The sequence below is a fragment of the Amphiura filiformis genome, chromosome 9 (genome assembly GCF_039555335.1).
Source record: "Amphiura filiformis chromosome 9, Afil_fr2py, whole genome shotgun sequence".
In the NCBI taxonomy this organism is placed as follows: Eukaryota; Metazoa; Echinodermata; class Ophiuroidea; order Amphilepidida; family Amphiuridae; genus Amphiura; species Amphiura filiformis.
Genome location: NC_092636.1, coordinates 44,798,114 through 44,815,710, shown reverse-complemented (window position 1 = coordinate 44,815,710; position 17,597 = coordinate 44,798,114). Strand labels below are relative to the sequence as shown.

General features: G+C 39.1%; 1 protein-coding gene across 1 annotated transcript; it reads left to right on the top strand.

Annotated features, from left to right (window-relative positions):
* Window positions 1-15,926: 15,926 nt before the first annotated feature.
* LOC140160103 (uncharacterized) lies at window positions 15,927-17,210 on the top strand. The gene is made up of 3 exons (XM_072183381.1): window positions 15,927-16,078; window positions 16,434-16,602; window positions 16,716-17,210. The coding sequence occupies exons 1-3, from the start codon at window positions 15,927-15,929 to the stop codon at window positions 17,208-17,210; spliced, it is 816 nt and encodes a 271-aa protein (XP_072039482.1).
* Window positions 17,211-17,597: the final 387 nt, after the last annotated feature.

Genomic DNA, 17,597 nt, shown 5'->3' with positions numbered 1-17,597 from the left:
CATGATAACAGAGTGCATGTTATACTTCAGACCCATAACATGCAATGAGTATTATAGGCCTATAAGATGTGGAAAGGATATTGGTATAAACTAGCCTACTAATATTGTTATTGATATTGGTATAAACTAGCCTATTAATATTTGTTTGTTGTTGTCACTAATTAGCCTGACTAATTTTGTCCTTTATCTATCGATTTTACAGACATGCACATGCAGTGAAGTTGAACAGCTGCCAACCTAATACTAGTATGGCACCAGTAGGCCTACAGACAAACCCTGAAAGAGACCCAAAGATTTATTTGTAGATATCCATATACAATGTTTATAATACTTTTCACCAGGAAAATTGCAATATTATCAGTAGAGTTGTTTGTCAAAAGTGCCTTCAAAATTATTATCATCACACGGGTCACAAGAAGTTTTAATCACTTCCTGCAGATTCATGCAGTCATCATTCACCCTAGTGCAGATATTTTCCATTCAACGTTTACGTCATCCAAGTCATCATTATAAATATATAATGTACTCCCTGTTTTCATCTATTTTTATCATTGTTACGTTCAGCCTGATTAGTTACACATTTACTTCACACTGTGCCTTCACATTAACTAAATCACCACCTGCATGCATTGTTTAACTTTATACCAGATCTCATAATTGCAAGGTTTTCCTCCACTCACAGCTGTGTGAGAGGCATTTCAATTGGTGTGTTGATAACCACCACAGAAACACAAAGTACCATTGTGGCTGCATTAAAGCTGTACAAATCCATTCTACCACCTGGTTGTTTGGGCGGCAGAGGCACCATTGGTCCGGAGGTTTTCATCACTGATTACTTAGACAGGTCAAAATTTGAGAATTTGTGCTTTATTAAAAGGTTGGAGGCATTTCGTGTTAAAAGTGGTTAAACAAGCTTTTTAAGATAATTCGAGGGTGCTGAATACGAAAATGCTGTTTAACCGGTTCAGTTTTGGAGTCTTAGCCCTCAAAATTCAAAAAACAAAATGGCTGCCATTTTCAACATATTTTTGATAATAACTTGAATTTTAAACAGCATAGGAGGTTAAAAATGGTGGCATTATCCATGTTTATGATACAGAGGAACCCAAATTGATTGTTACTGAAGTTTTAACTGGTATGGTTTTGCTGCCATGTTGAATTCCAAAATGGCCGCCATTTTTATCAAGTTTCTGCATTTTCTGCTATAACTTGGATAGTACGCAACGTAGAAGTTTATAAATGACGGCAGTACCCATGTTTTTAATACTAAGGATTCCAAATTATCTGTTACCTACTATCTGTTGTAACTAGTTAGGGTTGCCACCATCTAGAATTCCAAGATGGCCGCCATTCATTAGGTAATTTCTGGGGTGTGTTTCAGAAAAAAAAAATTGTCATCTTTTTCATAAGGGTAGGTTACTTTCTCTGGCTAAATGCACTTTTAATTTCTTTAGAACAAAAACAGTGATATTGAATTAGTTTTCCAAGTGCATTTTAAAAGGTTAAAGATTTCAAAATGGCCGCTTTTTAGCTACTAGGCCTATAATTTACACCGTACAACTCATAAAACTGGTAACATTGGCACTTGATTTTACTTACGGCTAATTGTTCCCGTTAGGATCTTGCAACTATTTGATTCTCTCTATTTGACCTTTCACTTCGTAGTACAGTGATTCCAAACTCTGATTAATGGCTTTAGCCTCTTCTGTTTTTGCACTCTTGTTGGCTGTTAAATGTGCTTAGCCTTTTTGCAACTGCAATTGCCATTTATACATGCATGAAACTATCTTGCGACATGCTTTGGGAATTGGAGGTAGTGTCATCAGTTGCGGAGCCAGGTTCTATTAGGTCCATCCCATGTCAGCTACTTTGGGGAGAATTGGAGAAATGGTGACTGCTTGTTTCCAAATACAAGCCTGGTAGTGGTAATGTGCATACTTTGTATGAAGCCTTACTGCATCAGATGTTGGTGGTAGATTTTCCTGTGGACAACCCTTGAAAATAGTATCACCCGTGCCTTATCGCATCTGTCCCAATCATCTGGCAATATATGGATATGGTGAGCATTCTCTTGCTTTCATCAGAGCACACCGTGATGGTGTCAGGGATCTCCACTTATATGCTTTCAGTAGGATGCTAACTTTCTTTTTTAGGTATGATCATACCACTATGCCAAATGGGGTACCACTTATATGGCAGAAATGAGCTACCTTCCACCATGTCCACCAAAAGTCCTCCTTGAATTCCAGGCAGGAAATTTCGTTTGTAAAGGAGTCCAGGCGGAAATTCAACCAAGTATCCCCTGATTATAGCCAAGAATGGTTGAATGGTACTGGGAAGAGGGGCGGTGGGATTGTAGGTATCACAAGAAGTATCACTGCATTAGGCAGATGGGTACTCTCTTATATAACATGAGAACTTGCATATCAAGTAAATTAGGCAAGTGCTGATGATAGAACACTCCCAATTGGAAAGTTAGTATGTGTACAACGAGATTACACCATCCAGCGTGACAACCTCGATGAGGAGAAGTCGTCTCAGCTTTCGGATGATTCAGTGTTTTCAGCAAGGGGTACCATCTCCTGTACTGTAGAATATTGCAACCAAAGATTTGGCCAGTGCTAGTGGCATAGATTTCTTTTTGACGACATGGGTGGGGGGGGGGGGGCCGAAAAAATTTCTTGAAGTATAGTGAATCCAGCACCTTTTGGCAACAGAATAAGATGATGGTACATGCACGCAAAAATTTGCACTTTTTACAGTTTTAGGCTAAAATGGCCAAATATCATGTTAATTTGGCTGGAAACACACATATACAGGCGTCAACATTGGGAGGGGGATGATTGTATGGACCACCCCTGGCAAAATATTGGGGAATTTACCCCCCCCATCCCCATGGATGATTTAGGCTCATCCCAGGTCAATCGATGAGGAAGTTGCTTTATGACCTGATCCCAACCATGTGACAGATTCACTCTAAAGCCCCCGCTCCTGTTGAGGGACGGTTGTTCGGCTTGTACCCACACTTCTTTGACTCCCTGCTCGAACCAACGTAGTTCACGGTCCAAAATGACAACTTTGTCAATGTCAAAGCTGTGACCGCTGCCCTCAAGATGTTTGTAGACTGCTGAATCCTTGCCACTTGAACTAGCGCGTCTAAGTTGGGATATATGTGACTCTGCAGGGATTGGTCGGTTTACCAATGTAAAGTGCTTGGCACTCCTGATCTTCAGCGCACTTGACACCGTGAACAACACCACTAATACGGCCTTTAAGGCAGATAGAAACATTATACAGCGATTTGTGACAGCCTCTATGGCAGGACGTACAACTTGGACCAGATTCTGCAGCATGAACTTAATTATGCCTGTTCAAATTTCACTTGCTGCCATGAATGGGAGTCTGCATATAAGCAGTGGCGGCTGAGTTTCAGAGGATTGAGGTAACCTTTGACAGATACCAGCATGATTCCATCAATACTGGAACCAGAACAAAACGAACCCGGCTATCGACCAGTATGCGGGTAATAGAAAACCACAACGTTCTCTACCGAATAACTGGACTAACTTTCTCTCACTTGGAGAGAATAAAGCAAATCTTGCCGCTCCTATCTCAACAGCTTATGACAAATGCTGTATCAATTGCACCCACAACACTTGTAGTGGCTGGAGGATTTGCACATATAACAGAAGTTAGATCTTCAGATTCAGGGATGGACACAACAGCCCTAGAGGCCATGAGGAGGCGGATACTCACTTTGTACTTCATTGCATTAACACAAATGCTGAAGCTGTAGTGGTTTCAGTATGTGACACTGACATACTTGTCTTGCTGGCTGCTTAGTTTGACAAGATGCTATGCACTCAGCTGTGGATGAAGGCAGGATTTGTAAGAAGCCTAAATACATCCCAATCCACAAAATCCATCAGGAACTGCTGCCTTGCCAAGTGGAAGCTTTGCTTCTATTTCATAACGGGTTGTGACAGTGTGTCACAGCTTGCTGGCTACGGCAAAAAGACAGAGGTGTTTCAAGCAATTGTTGACAGCTCTTAGCACAATTCATTTGCAAGGTGCATGCCAGATGATGTGCACAGATGGGATAAGGCATGTGTGATACTATTCTCAAAGGGTTGTCCACAGGAGAATCTAGCACCAACATGCAAATGTACCAATGGATGTATAAACAATTGCAGCTGCATGAAAGCTAAGCTAACATGCACAGATGGTTGTGCATACGTGTGCATTTAACAGCCAACAAGAGTGCAGAAACAGAAGAGACTTTCAAGTCTCTTCTGTTTCTGCATTCTTGCCTTAAAAGGCATCAATTAAAGTTAGGAATCTCTAAACTACAAAGTGAAAGGTCAAATAGAAAGAATCAAATAGTTACAAGATCCTAACGGGAACAATTAGCCGTAAGTAACATTAAGTGCCAATGTTGACAGTTTCATGATTTCTACGGTGTAAAGTATAATAGGTAATTTGGAAATCTTTAACCTTTTAAATATTAAATTAAAATTAAAAGTGCATTTAGCCACAGAACGTAATGTACCCTTTATATGAAAAACGATGACAATTTTGTTTTTGAAATACACCCAGAAATTGCCAAATGAATGGCAGCCATCTTGGAATTCTAAATGGTGGCAACCCTAACTAATTACAGCAGGTAGTAGGTAGCAGATAATTTGTAATCCATGGTATCAAAATGATGGGTACTGCCATCATTTTTTAAACTTCTATGTTGCCTACTATCCAAGTTATAACATGAAATGCAGAAACTTGATGAAAATGGCGGCCATCTTGGAATTCTAGATGGTGGCAACCGTGACTAGTTACAACAGATAGTAGGTAACAGATAATTTGGAATCCTTGGTATTAAAAACATGGGTATTGCCATCATTTTTAAACTTCTATGCTGCCTACTATCCAAGTTATAGCAGGAAATGCATAAACTTGATGAAAATGGCGGCCATTTTGGAATGCAACATGGCGGCAAAACCATACCACTTGAAACTTCAGTAACAATCAATTTGGGTTCCTCTGCATCATAAACATGAATATTGCCACCATTTTTAACCTCCTATGCTGTTTAAAATTCAAGTTATTATCAAAAATATGTTGAAAATGGCGGCCATTTTGTTTTTGGAATTTTGAGGGCTAAGACTCCAAAACTGAACTGGTTAAACAGCATTTTCAAATTCAGCACCCTCGAATTATCTTAAAAAGCTTGTTTAACCACTTTTAACACGAAATGCCTCCAGTAAGCACAAATTCTCAAATTTTGACTTGTCTAACTGTCTAGTAGAGCGTTGTGCATTGAGTGACACATTTCCGCAAGCCACGCTTCTGCTTTGCGTATTCCACGTTTTGCAGGCAACCTGGCATTTGTTGTGGAATGCATCACATAAAGTTCTACATCACTTAATGCACATGAAGAGGATGGTGTTTGCCCAATCAGAAGAAGAGGCAGAGAGGTTATATATATGAATCCACTTTGTCTGATTCATCTCTGGAGGAAGAATTGCAGCTAAAGAACTTCTTTCTGGTGCTGGATGATAATTCCAATGTGTTGATTACCACCTTGAGAACACAAAATACATTTACGGCTGCATTGAAGCTGTACAAACCCGCCTGGTCGTTTTGGTCCGCAGGTTTTCATCACTGATTACTGTCTAACAGAGCATCATGCATTGAATGGTACATTCCCACAAGCCACGCTTCTGCTTTGCGTATTCCATGTTTTGCAGGCAACCTGGCATTGGTTGTGGAATGCCTCACATAAAGTTCTACTTCATGATCGACCAAATCACTTAACACACATGAAGAGGATGGTGTTTGCCCAATCACTTGAGATTTTTTCTTGACAAACTTGCTGTTAACTCCAGCCAGGTAATGGCTGTTGAGAGATCACCGCGTGGCCATACAGTATTTAAAGTAATGTAAAAAAAGCTTAATTTGCATGTATACAGTATTTAGAGTAATGTAAAAGAAAATGTAAAACATGATGTGGGGAATGTTCACAAAGGGAAGAATTACAGCAAGTAATTTTGGCAAGATAATCAAGGCTTGCAATAGTACACGCTCAACTTCCAAATTTTGCAGGCAACCCGACATTGGTTGTGGAATGCATCACACAAAGTTCTACTTCATGACCGGCCAAAACACTTAATGTATATGAAGAGGATGGTGTTTGCCTAATCAGAAGCTTATATGACTCCATTATGTCTGATTCTACTCTGCAAACGTAACTCAACTTCTGTTCATCCTTGTAGCTTTAATATCAAGCCTTCTTGTTGCGCTTATCAGAAAACGGAAGTGTAATTTCTTCTCTTCATAATGGCAATCTCAATGCAAGACTCTTTGACATCTTGAGCATTTTACAGTGTTACATGTAGCAATATTTCTCCATAAGACTATTTGAAGAAAATGTTTGACCGCAAAAATGATTGGGCAGTTTCATACAGGCTGCTGATAAAACCTGTGATATGGTTTAATTGAAGAACTAGAAACAATAATACAGTGTTTCTTAACTTAAATATTCATGAAAATAATTAACAAAAACAATAATAACATCAAAAGTAAAAACATAATCCGATGTTTCTTTTACTACCGCAAATCACTGAGTATTCCTACGACCAAAAGGAGATAATATAGGTGTTGTTTCCTCCATATAGTGCAACAACATGCAAACAATTTTATATTAGTCCCTTTCCAAAGGCGGGACACCTACCTGTTTACATATAACAATTGGCAATGCCGAATAATTCTCATTCATCTGATGAAGAATGAAGTACTCATCAATGGTGTGTATAGAAATGATGAAGATCTCCATGACACAGTCAGCAATACAGTGGTGTTGCAACTTGCTAATGGAGACAGAGTATGGTTTTATTTTTAGTTTCTCATTCCATGTTAATGGCATTCATCATTTGGACAGTATTCTTGTCAAGGAAACTGACTGTTGGAAGAAAACCTTCCTCTTAAATCAGAGACAAAACCTCATTTGACGACGTGATTCGTTATTGAGCAAGTGCTAATGAGAAGTATGAAAGCAACAGGTGGATTGACAAGAGGTCGTGGAATGACTGAGTCTCAACGAACCTGATGACTGCTTTCCATGCCAGCCTGTGCTGAAGTTAATAGTGCGATGCAGGAACTAACAGATAACTACTTCACAACAAGTGAACAGCACAAAGATATGACACGATCAAGACAGATGAGAGATGAAGAAGACAAAAATACTGGCTCTTATGCCGAATAATTCTCATTCATCTGATGAAGAATGAAGTACTCATCAATGGTGTGTATAGAAATGATGAAGATCTCCATGACACAGTAAGCAATGCAGTGGTGTTGCAACTTGCTAATGGAGACAGAGCATGGTTGACCAAGATGGCCTACATTTACACTTAACAGGAAAGCAAGCAATCAGACTGACACGCATGAATAAAAGAAGGAGACATAGTCCAGTCAGTGATTCTAGTGATTCAGATATTAAAAAACCCAATGGGTAAAGCTATTAAACAAGTCTTACAATCTTAGTTTTAAGTCTTATATAGAGCAGATTCTTTTAATGTTTTATTTACCTTCTAATCTTATGTTTGTGTTACAAACAGTGTATTTTTAGTTTCTCATTCCATGTTAATGGCATTCATCATTTCAGTATTGTGTCAAGGAAACTGATTGTTGGAAGAAAATCTTCCTCTTAAATCAGAGACAAAACCTCATTTGATTGACACATCTTTCATAGAATATGAAAGTCTAGTAGATCCCACTTATCTACCCAGTGTTCCAGAAACAGAGGATTCCATGTCCATATTAGAATATAATGATGTTGTAGATGAAATTCTGGAGAACGCAGATATTGGAGGATGTAGAGAGGAGGAGAGGAAAGTAGATTAGAACATGCAGAATCAAATACCACACACTTATCTACACTCTCCATATAGCAAAGGGTCCAATACACTCTTCTTTGAAGAGGTAATCAAACTGATCAGTAACAAAACGTCAAACAGCTAAAGCAAGGAATAGACTATATGGGACTAATTGGCCGATGCATACTGATAAGCACCACAAACAAGAATGTGTTAAGAAATTTTACAGTATTACAGTGCTTTGCTAAAGAGAAGACATATGCATAATATTGGTTGGACTGCAGGCTCACTTGTTTTAGCTACGACCTTTTATAAACAAATTATTTCTTTAAATATTTGTCAGACCCTATTTTTTGCCACCCTGGTTTCTGGCATTTTAGGAAAAAGGCAATTAGCAAGTAGGGCTGCATGTCTTTCTTTTTATGTTCATTGCATTCAACTAACATCATCATCATGATAAACCTAAGTAAATATTAAAATCCACTTTCTTTACTCTGCTTTATGTCACCAGACACATGGATTGCTACACAGTTTCCAGTTAGGATGTGGAATGTCCACCAGCAGGAAAGGAGGACGAATAATGATGTTGAGGGATGGCATTATGGCTTCAACCGCCTTGTCGCTAAACACCACCTCAACATTTGGGACTTCATACAAGCTCTGAAGAAGCAACAGGCCACAGTGGCAGCAACACTGCTGCAGATATGCGCTGGGGTAGTTGTGGCAGTCAGGCAACGGAAATACGTCAGGCTGAATGACAGGCTGCGAAATCTCACTGACTGGTACATTCAATAGGTAAATGTGATGTGTTTTGTGTGGTAATCAACAGAGACACACAAAAAGGCTGGTATACTGGGACCTATCACTTGGTCAACAATTTTAAGGAGAATAGAGCTATCTGTGAATTCAACCCAGGGTCTTTTGCCAGTGAAGAACAACAACTGACAAACACCAACAATTCTGGTATTATCGTATCTTAGAATTAACTGTAAACAAAGATTGTACAATATGGGCTAAAATTAACAATTAATTGTTGATTTCAGTTTCAGTTTGTTGATCTCTGCTTTATGTCACCAGACACATGGATTGCTACACAGTTTCCAGTTAGGATGTGGAATGTCCACCAGCAGGAAAGGAGGACGAATAATGATGTCGAGGGATGGCATTACGGCTTCAACCGCCTTGTTGCTAAACACCACCCAAACATTTGGGAATTTATATAAGCTCTGAAGGAGCAACAGGCCACAGTGGCAGCAACACTGCTGCAGATACGCGCTGGGGTAGTTGTTGCAGTCGGGCAACGGAAAGACGTCAGGCTGAATGACAGGCTGCGAAATCTCACTGACTGGTACATTCAATAAGCAAGTACTGTTGAACTACTTTTTGCAGGGAATTGCCCATAATCTGGCTAGTCTGATATAGTAAGTGAAGTTCTTTTGGATAGGTCCATTCTCTAGAGTTGAATGTCTAATAACATAGAGCTTTTTGAAATCATGCAAAGTGTTACCTGCAAGAAGGGGGCAATATTAAAGTGAAACATGTTTCACAATCCACAAGATAAAGTCTATGTCAAGGTGTTTTACACTATGATGGGTCACTCCATACCAAATCATTGCAGGTTAGTAGGTTACCCCCTCAGATTTTTGCTGATCATGTAAGCATACCTCTATGAGAATAATGAACACACGCTTTTGCATGTTTTTGTTGTCTTGCAGGTTATAGTAAAGTAGTTGTATGTATGTAGGGGTGAAGGTGTGGGTGTACATCAACATACAGTTGTGATAAAATTCTGAAGTAAAAATTGGCTCATAAGAACTGATCATAAGAACTGGTAAGAGGCTATCATGAATCACTGCATCTACCATCTAGTATATTTCAAACAAGGATTTCTGACACATTGAAGCAACTAATGGCTTGTTGGAGAGTGTAAATGAGTAAGAGAAGGTCCTGATGGTTATCTTGGAATGGAAAAAAAAAACATACTGACACTGTTTGTAAGGGAGAATTCTTCTAAATTGGGCTAGTATTTAGTCAGTTAATATCCAGCTTTATACCATGTGGATGGGTGGGACAAGTTTAAACAGTACGGTCTATGTGTACATGGCTGCATAGATGGCTTCAGCACATGGTGGAAACCATCTTCAACAAACAATAATCTGTACATTGTTTGCAACTACTATGTAGAGAATGCTCTACAACTTTATATCCTGTATTATGAGAGCTGATTGTGAAACTGAAAATGTGTGCATGGAACTGATGCAAACGCTCCTTACAGTTTTGGTGAAAGGGGTTGGTTGAATTCAACTTTTTTCTATGGCCGATCTACATAGCATGGATACCAGGAAAACCACTTTAAAGAGATAGCATTAGTAAGAGAATTTATTAGATTTTGCTACTTAATTATGCAAAGAATTGGAGTTGATAAGAATTCAATGGAACACCCAACACATGTGTCCCGTCTAGAAACGAATTGTCACCATCTGGCAAACCGGATGTCATGTTTCATTTTCCTCAAATATACCACACTGAATTATATTTTTTTTAATATTAGATGTACAAAGTCTGCTGATACTAGATCAGATACTGACAAAGAATGAAACTGACTGTACTCCAATCTATGCAGACATGTATGAATCCTTTGAGAATCTGGAGGCTGCCCGCAAGAAATTGACATGCATTGCCGAGTTGAAGGTGTGGCTGGGTCAACAAGATGGATAACCATGACCGCTACTGGTCCGGTCCTCTCATCCAAGCTCATTCACGTTAAGTGAAACCCAGCAACATGAGAAAAAGATGAAGGCTTCACGAAGGTCGAGGCAAAGAAAAACTGTAATGGAATCTGTAGCCAAGTTACAAGAACCACACACAGTCAAATGTGATGTGTTTGTGTGGTAATCAACAGAGACACACAAAAAGGCTGGTATACTGGGACCTATCACTTGGTCAACAATTTTAAGGAGAATAGAGCCATCTGTGAATTCAACCCAGGGTCTTTTGCCAGTGAAGAACAACAACGGACAAACACCAACAATTCTGGTATTATCGTATCTTAGAATTAACTGTATACACAGATTGTACAATATAGGCTATAATTAACAATTAATTGTTGATTTCAGTTATAATGCATGTCATCCCAGAAATGGAAAAAATGGTTATCAAGAAAGGGTGGAACGAGTTAGGGGATGTGTTCCTATTTGAATCAACGATCAATGGGTAAGATTTGTTTTTATGTGCTCATTCAATAGTTTGTATTTTGCTGCTTTTATGTCAATAATCTAAAAGAAATACAAACATATAGCATTAACGCTCTGTATTCCATGGCAACTCACCACAGGGTTGGCAGGTGACCCATTGGAATTTGATGTTACTCCATCAAAGTGTTCCATTTTGGTTACAATGAATGCACATGACAAAATGGTGTGTTAGAACATAGAACTTGGGATATATACAAATCAAAATCCACTTTCTTTACTCTGCTTGATGTCACCTGACACATGGATTGCTGGACAGTTTCCAGTTAGGATGTGGAATGTCCACCAGCAGGAAAGGAGGACGAATAATGATGTCGAGGGATGGCATTACGGCTTCAACCGCCTTGTTGCTAAACACCACCCCAACATTTGGGAATTCATACAAGCTCTGAAGAAGCAACAGGCCACAGTGGCAGCAACACTGCTGCAGATACGTGCTGGGGTAGCATTTTGTTTGATTTCATTGATCATGCTGTAAATCAAGAATCATGTTGTGTATTTTTGTATTTATGATTATTATTCAAAAAGAACATGATACACCCTGGTGCAAAACCAGGTACAACAGAACACTGTGAGAACAAAAAAAAAAATGCCTTTGACTGTTTCAAAGTGAGGAGATTTGGAGGGCAACTTATGATGTCCTTTAGAGGTGTGTATAGGAAGACTTCACTGTTTTCAGATTCAGCTCAGCTGAAGCATTTCTTGGCTCTGACAGACAGAAGGAAAGATGAATGCTGTGAAACCTATCAAGCCAATCAGAATGAGGTTGTCCACATCTTGGAAATTGTTTGGCAAGCAGATGTCAAGTGTGAAGGCCCGTACAATGAAGACTTCCATCAGGAAGAGGTGTCTTTGCCACTACAACATTTACCGAAGGGGATTTCTTACTTGAGTATAGAGGGAAGGTTGTGACAAGTTACCATGAGGCATTGGAGTTAGAAAAGAAGTATATAAGACAAGGGAAAATTATATATTTGTATCGCTATCGAAGAAATTACAAGACTTATAAGTTGACAGTTTTCACAGTGTAAAGCATTATAATAGCACTGTGGTATAATAAGCCTTTTGTGATGCGGTTGACGGAGAACACACAAACAGATACGACACCGGGGCAGTCATGGTTTTCGGCCCCAATCTGGAGGAAATTCCTCCAGCAAGACATAATTGATGCCATTGACTGTTTAAAAGTGAGGAAATTTGGAGGGCAATCGATGATGTTCTTTAAAGGAGTGTCTGAGATGAGTGCAGTGAAACCTATCAAACCAATCAGAATGAGGTTGTCCACATCTTGGAAATTGTTTGGTAAGCAGATGTGGACTGTGAAGGCCTGTACAGCAAAACTTCCATCAGGTGATAGGAGGTGTCTTTGCCACTGCAACATTTACCAAAGGGGATTTCTTACTTGAGTATAGAGGGAAGGTCATGATAAGTTACAATGAAGCATTGGCATTAGAAAAGAAGTCAAGGGAAAATGATATATATCTGTATTGATATTGAAGAAAAACAAGACTTATTGAAGTTGACAGTTGACCACTAATTTTTGCAGTGGGGGATATCAAAATTCTGTATCTGTTTTCAAACAGATTCACAGGCATATGAACTTCAATGAATATTCTCATCATCAATATCACAAATATTTTTCCTTTTAAACTCTATATTGCACTTTTTTGCCTATCGACAGCTTAATGCCACAGAAGAGCAAGCTCAAACCTTTATTTTCACAACAAGAGATGTTCTTCCAGCCATCAGAGGGGAGAAGCTGTCAAAGAAGCTGATAGTTTTTATCAATGGCAGTGGTTCGATACAGGCGGGGCAATGGTCGAGACGCCTGCTTGTTAATAACAACATCGACATGGGATCAATGATCCCATATGTTAAACAAGCAAAAAAGGTTAATATTTTTTGCCTATCGACAGCTCAATGCTACAGAAGACAAGCTCAAACCTTTATTTTCACAACAAGAGATGTTCTTCCAGCCATCAGAGGGGAGAAGCTGTCAAAGAAGCTGATAGTTTTTATCAATGGCAGTGGTTCAATACAGGCGGGGCAATGGTCGAGACGCCTGCTTGTTAATAACAACATCGACATGGGATCAATGATCCCATATGTTAAACAAGCAAAAAAGGTTAATATTTTTTGCCTATCGACAGCTCAATGCTACAGAAGAGCAAGCTCAAACCTTTATTTTCACAACAAGAGATGTTCTTCCAGCCATCAGAGGGGAGAAGCTGTCAAAGAAGCTGATAGTTTTTATCAATGGCAGTGGTTCGATACAGGCGGGGCAATGGTCGAGACGCCTGCTTGTTAATAACAACATCGACATGGGATCAATGATCCCATATGTTAAACAAGCAAAAAAGATTAATATTTTTTGCCTATCGACAGCTCAATGCTACAGAAGAGCAAGCTCAAACCTTTATTTTCACAACGAGAGATGTTCTTCCAGCCATCAGAGGGGAGAAGCTGTCAAAGAAGCTGATAGTTTTTATAAATGGCAGTGGTTCGATACTGGGCGGGGCAATGGTTGAGACGCCTGCTTGTTAATAATAACATCGACATGGGATCAATGATCCCATATGTTAAACAACAAAAAAGGTTAATATTGTTAACAAGTTAGTGTATTGAAAATGTTGTGATTTTTCAAGCGTGAATATGATTGGTTGTGGGAAGGAGTTTGTAACATGCTTTGTAAGTACACAATCTGTGTTGGAAAAAGTGCAGTACCATGGCAGCTTGCACTTGGGATATCTCAATAAAAATAGCTACTTGCACTCAATGTAATTTTCAGATTTTTGCCGTGGGGGAATTCAAAAATTCTATATCTGATGATGATGTCCTTTAGGTGTGTGTCTAAGAAGACTTTACTGTTTTCAGATTCAGCTCAGCTGAAGCATTTCTTGGCTCTGATAGACAGTAGGAAAGATGAGTGCATTGAAACCTACATGTATCAAGCCAATCAGAATAAGTTGTCCACATCTTGGAAATTGTTTGGCAATCAGACAGGCTTGTACAGTGAAGACTTCCATCAGATGACAAGTTACCATGAGGCATTGGCATTAGAAAAGAAGTCTATAAGACCAGGGAAAATGATATATTTGTACCAATATCGAAGAAATTACAAGACTTGAACATGATTAAAGTAGTATTCACATATTGGATAAAGGAAACACTTATTCCATAAATATATAGATTTAAATCTATTTCCCTAAATCTTAAACGATATTTAATTTGGGCCTTTGTCTTAATTATTCAGCAGATAAAGAGTTCACTGACAACAACCATGACGACAATGCCTTTACGACAGACTAGGAGACGATGATATGGACACAGACATGGACGAGGGTCTGGAGACAGACAAAGAAGATTTGGACACAGACATTGAAGACAGTAACCACGTGGAGCCTGCGCCACTGTAGTCATCGACTTCAGTTTCATGTCGATGGAAAACTTCAACAAACTTAGCAGCTTGGCCAACTTTACTTCGCACTGGTTCGGCAGAATAATTGCCTCATGGTGGAAGAACGCGACAAGCTAGGACGACTGTTGAAGCTGCGCATTACCCGACAAAAGAGGGCAGAACTTGCACAGGGAAGAATGAGGGGCAACAAGAAAGCTATGGCGAGGGATCTAGTAAATGCACTCTTTTCCGCTGATGAACTTCGGAAATCAAATGTTAACGGCATAGGACTGGGCATGCAGGCTCTTGATCCCATCCGAATAGACACCATTTGCGAGGCCATCTTTGTGATTGACCCTTCCAGTCCGTCAGATATGGCGGACCATTGGAAGGACATAACAAAGAGCATCAACACCATGTTACGTGGGAAGAGACGCCCGTAAAATGCGAAGGTGGTCGCTCCACTACAGGAACAGAACAAGGAAGAGGTCATGTAAACGTGTGGTACAATTATTGTAAATGAACAAAACTGAACTGAATAAATGCTTGTACAATTGGTTTGAGGTCTGTTAAGTTTTAAAAATGCCAATTTTTGGTGATTTGCCATATGTTTATATATTTCGAAAGGAGTAAAGAAGCTGAACTTATTCTGTCATACTGGTCAATTGGAGAACTATAATGACTTCTTAACCAAGTACTGCCCGAAAAGGAACGTGTTTCGGTTCGAAGGTATGGTGGCGCGAGCCAAGATGGCGGCACACGACCGCAATGCTAATGTTGAAAGAGATATCGTGGTGAAAATGGACTTGACTGGAAGAAAAGTTCCACAAAAGTACTAATGTCAATGGGCCGATTATGGCATGATTAAACAAATTTAGACTATTTATGCATCACAGCATATTCCCAACTATCAATTTCTTAATTATCACGTACAGCATATTCTCATCAATTTTTTAATTATCACAGCATATTCTCATCAATTTCTTAATTATCACAGCATATTCTCATCAATTTCTCATCACAGCATATTCCCAACTATCAATTTCTTGTGTGATGAACTGTGGAATGTCTATTTATTGAAATGTTACAGATAATATTTACTTTGGTTCTTTCTTTGTATGTTCTTCTCCTCTTTCTTTTATTTGTTAAGTTTGTGTAATTGTATGTTGTATCTTAGGGCAGTGTAAGGGATGCTCTATTCAGGCCTTTGGGCCTTTTGAGCATCTCCTAATTCAAATTTTGTGTCTTTTATATATATTTTGAATGTTGATTTGAATGAAAATAAAATGATGATGTATGTATGTATTCTCCGGGTGACAGCAAATATAATTTAATTGAGCATACCTGGTCACCAGTAACAATTTGGCTGGTTGGATTGATGTTATTAAATCACCATGACGGATAGAAATGTTGCGAATCAATACAGTAGTAGACCAGCAATTGGAGCAGTTGAAAGGTGCTGAAATTAACAAGTTCAGATGCGCAATGCACCCATTAGATTCCTTCCAGAAGTCAAGCAACAAGGTGCTGGGTGAAAATGAAGCTATTGATTCAAAAAAGTATGCCCACATGCCATACACTAACTTCCAGCAAACCATCCTAAAAAAGGATCCTCAAATGAAACCAATTTGGTTCTATTCCAGGCTATAGAAGATGTTAAATCTTGTTTACAAGGCAAAGAGTATGATAGATTCCATTAAACGTAGTTGGAATACCTTCAATGTGCAAGCACACATATGGAGACAGTGTCCGAAATAAGGAAAATATGGAGGTTGTCCCGAGGACAACTAAAGCATGAATTCTGCTTGTCCTCAAAATATTTTGGTCGTCCCCAAAATATGAATGTTTTAAATAAATTTTTACATTGGCTTGAAGAGTTGGGACTACTTTTCTTGCCATACTAACTTTGATCAGACCGGCCTTGCCAGACAGCAAACATTGTAAAGCAGACCCATTTAAACAATTGCTACTTTTTCTGATGAAGTTGAGACTGAATTTGGCAACACAGGACTTGGCATACCGCTTTCACCTATCAACGTCAGCAGTTTCAAGGATTTTTCACCACGTTTTGGATGTCATGGCTGTTAAGTGTGACAGCCTTGTGCACTGGCCTTCTCGTCCAGCACTACGAGCCAGCATGCCATTCCAATTTAGAAGATTTTAATAATTGACTGTACGGAAGTTTTTATTGAACAGCCATCGGATTTATTAGCAAGGGCACAGACTTGGAGTCAGTACAAACACCACCATACTCTGACATTTTTGGTTGGTATTACTCCGCAAGGAACAATTTCATTTTTAAGCCAGTGCTGGGGTGGCCGAGCATCGGATAAGGAAATTACAGAGAACAGTGGATTCTTAAACTTCTTGGAAGCAGGAGACGTTATTATTGCGGATCGTGGTTTCACAATAGACGAGTATTGTAGATTAGCAATGTGTGAAGTAAAGCTTCCGCCATTTACACGAGGGAAGAAACAACTCGTCAAAGTTGACGTCGACTGGAGTCGCGAACTTAGCATAGTTCGCATTCATGTGGAACGTGTGATTGGGACCGTCAAGCAGAAATACACCTTGCTTAGAGGAACTTTACCAATTTCTCTTGTGGGTAATGGCTACGCCACTATGGGCAAAATTGTTAGAGTTTGTGGGGCACTATACAACTTGTGCCCATCAGTTGTGCCACTGAATTAAAATAGAATAAAAACAAACAACAAAAGTTGTAACTGTAAATTATATCTGGCATTGACTTTATTCAGTTTAATGTTACATTATATAGGGCCTACATGAATATCTCAAATTTTGTGTCTTTTATATATATTTTGTATGTTGATTTGAATGAAAATAAAATGATGATGTATGTATGTATTCCCCAGGTGGCAGCAAATATAATTTAATTGAGCATACCTGGTCACCAGTAACAATTTGGCTGGTTGGATTGATGTTACTAAATCTCCATGACGGATAGACATGTCGCGAATAAAGTAGTAGACCAGCAATTGGAGCAGTTGAAAGGTGCTGAAATTAACAAGTTCAGATGCGCAATGCACCCATTAGATTCCTTCCAGAAGTCAAGCAACA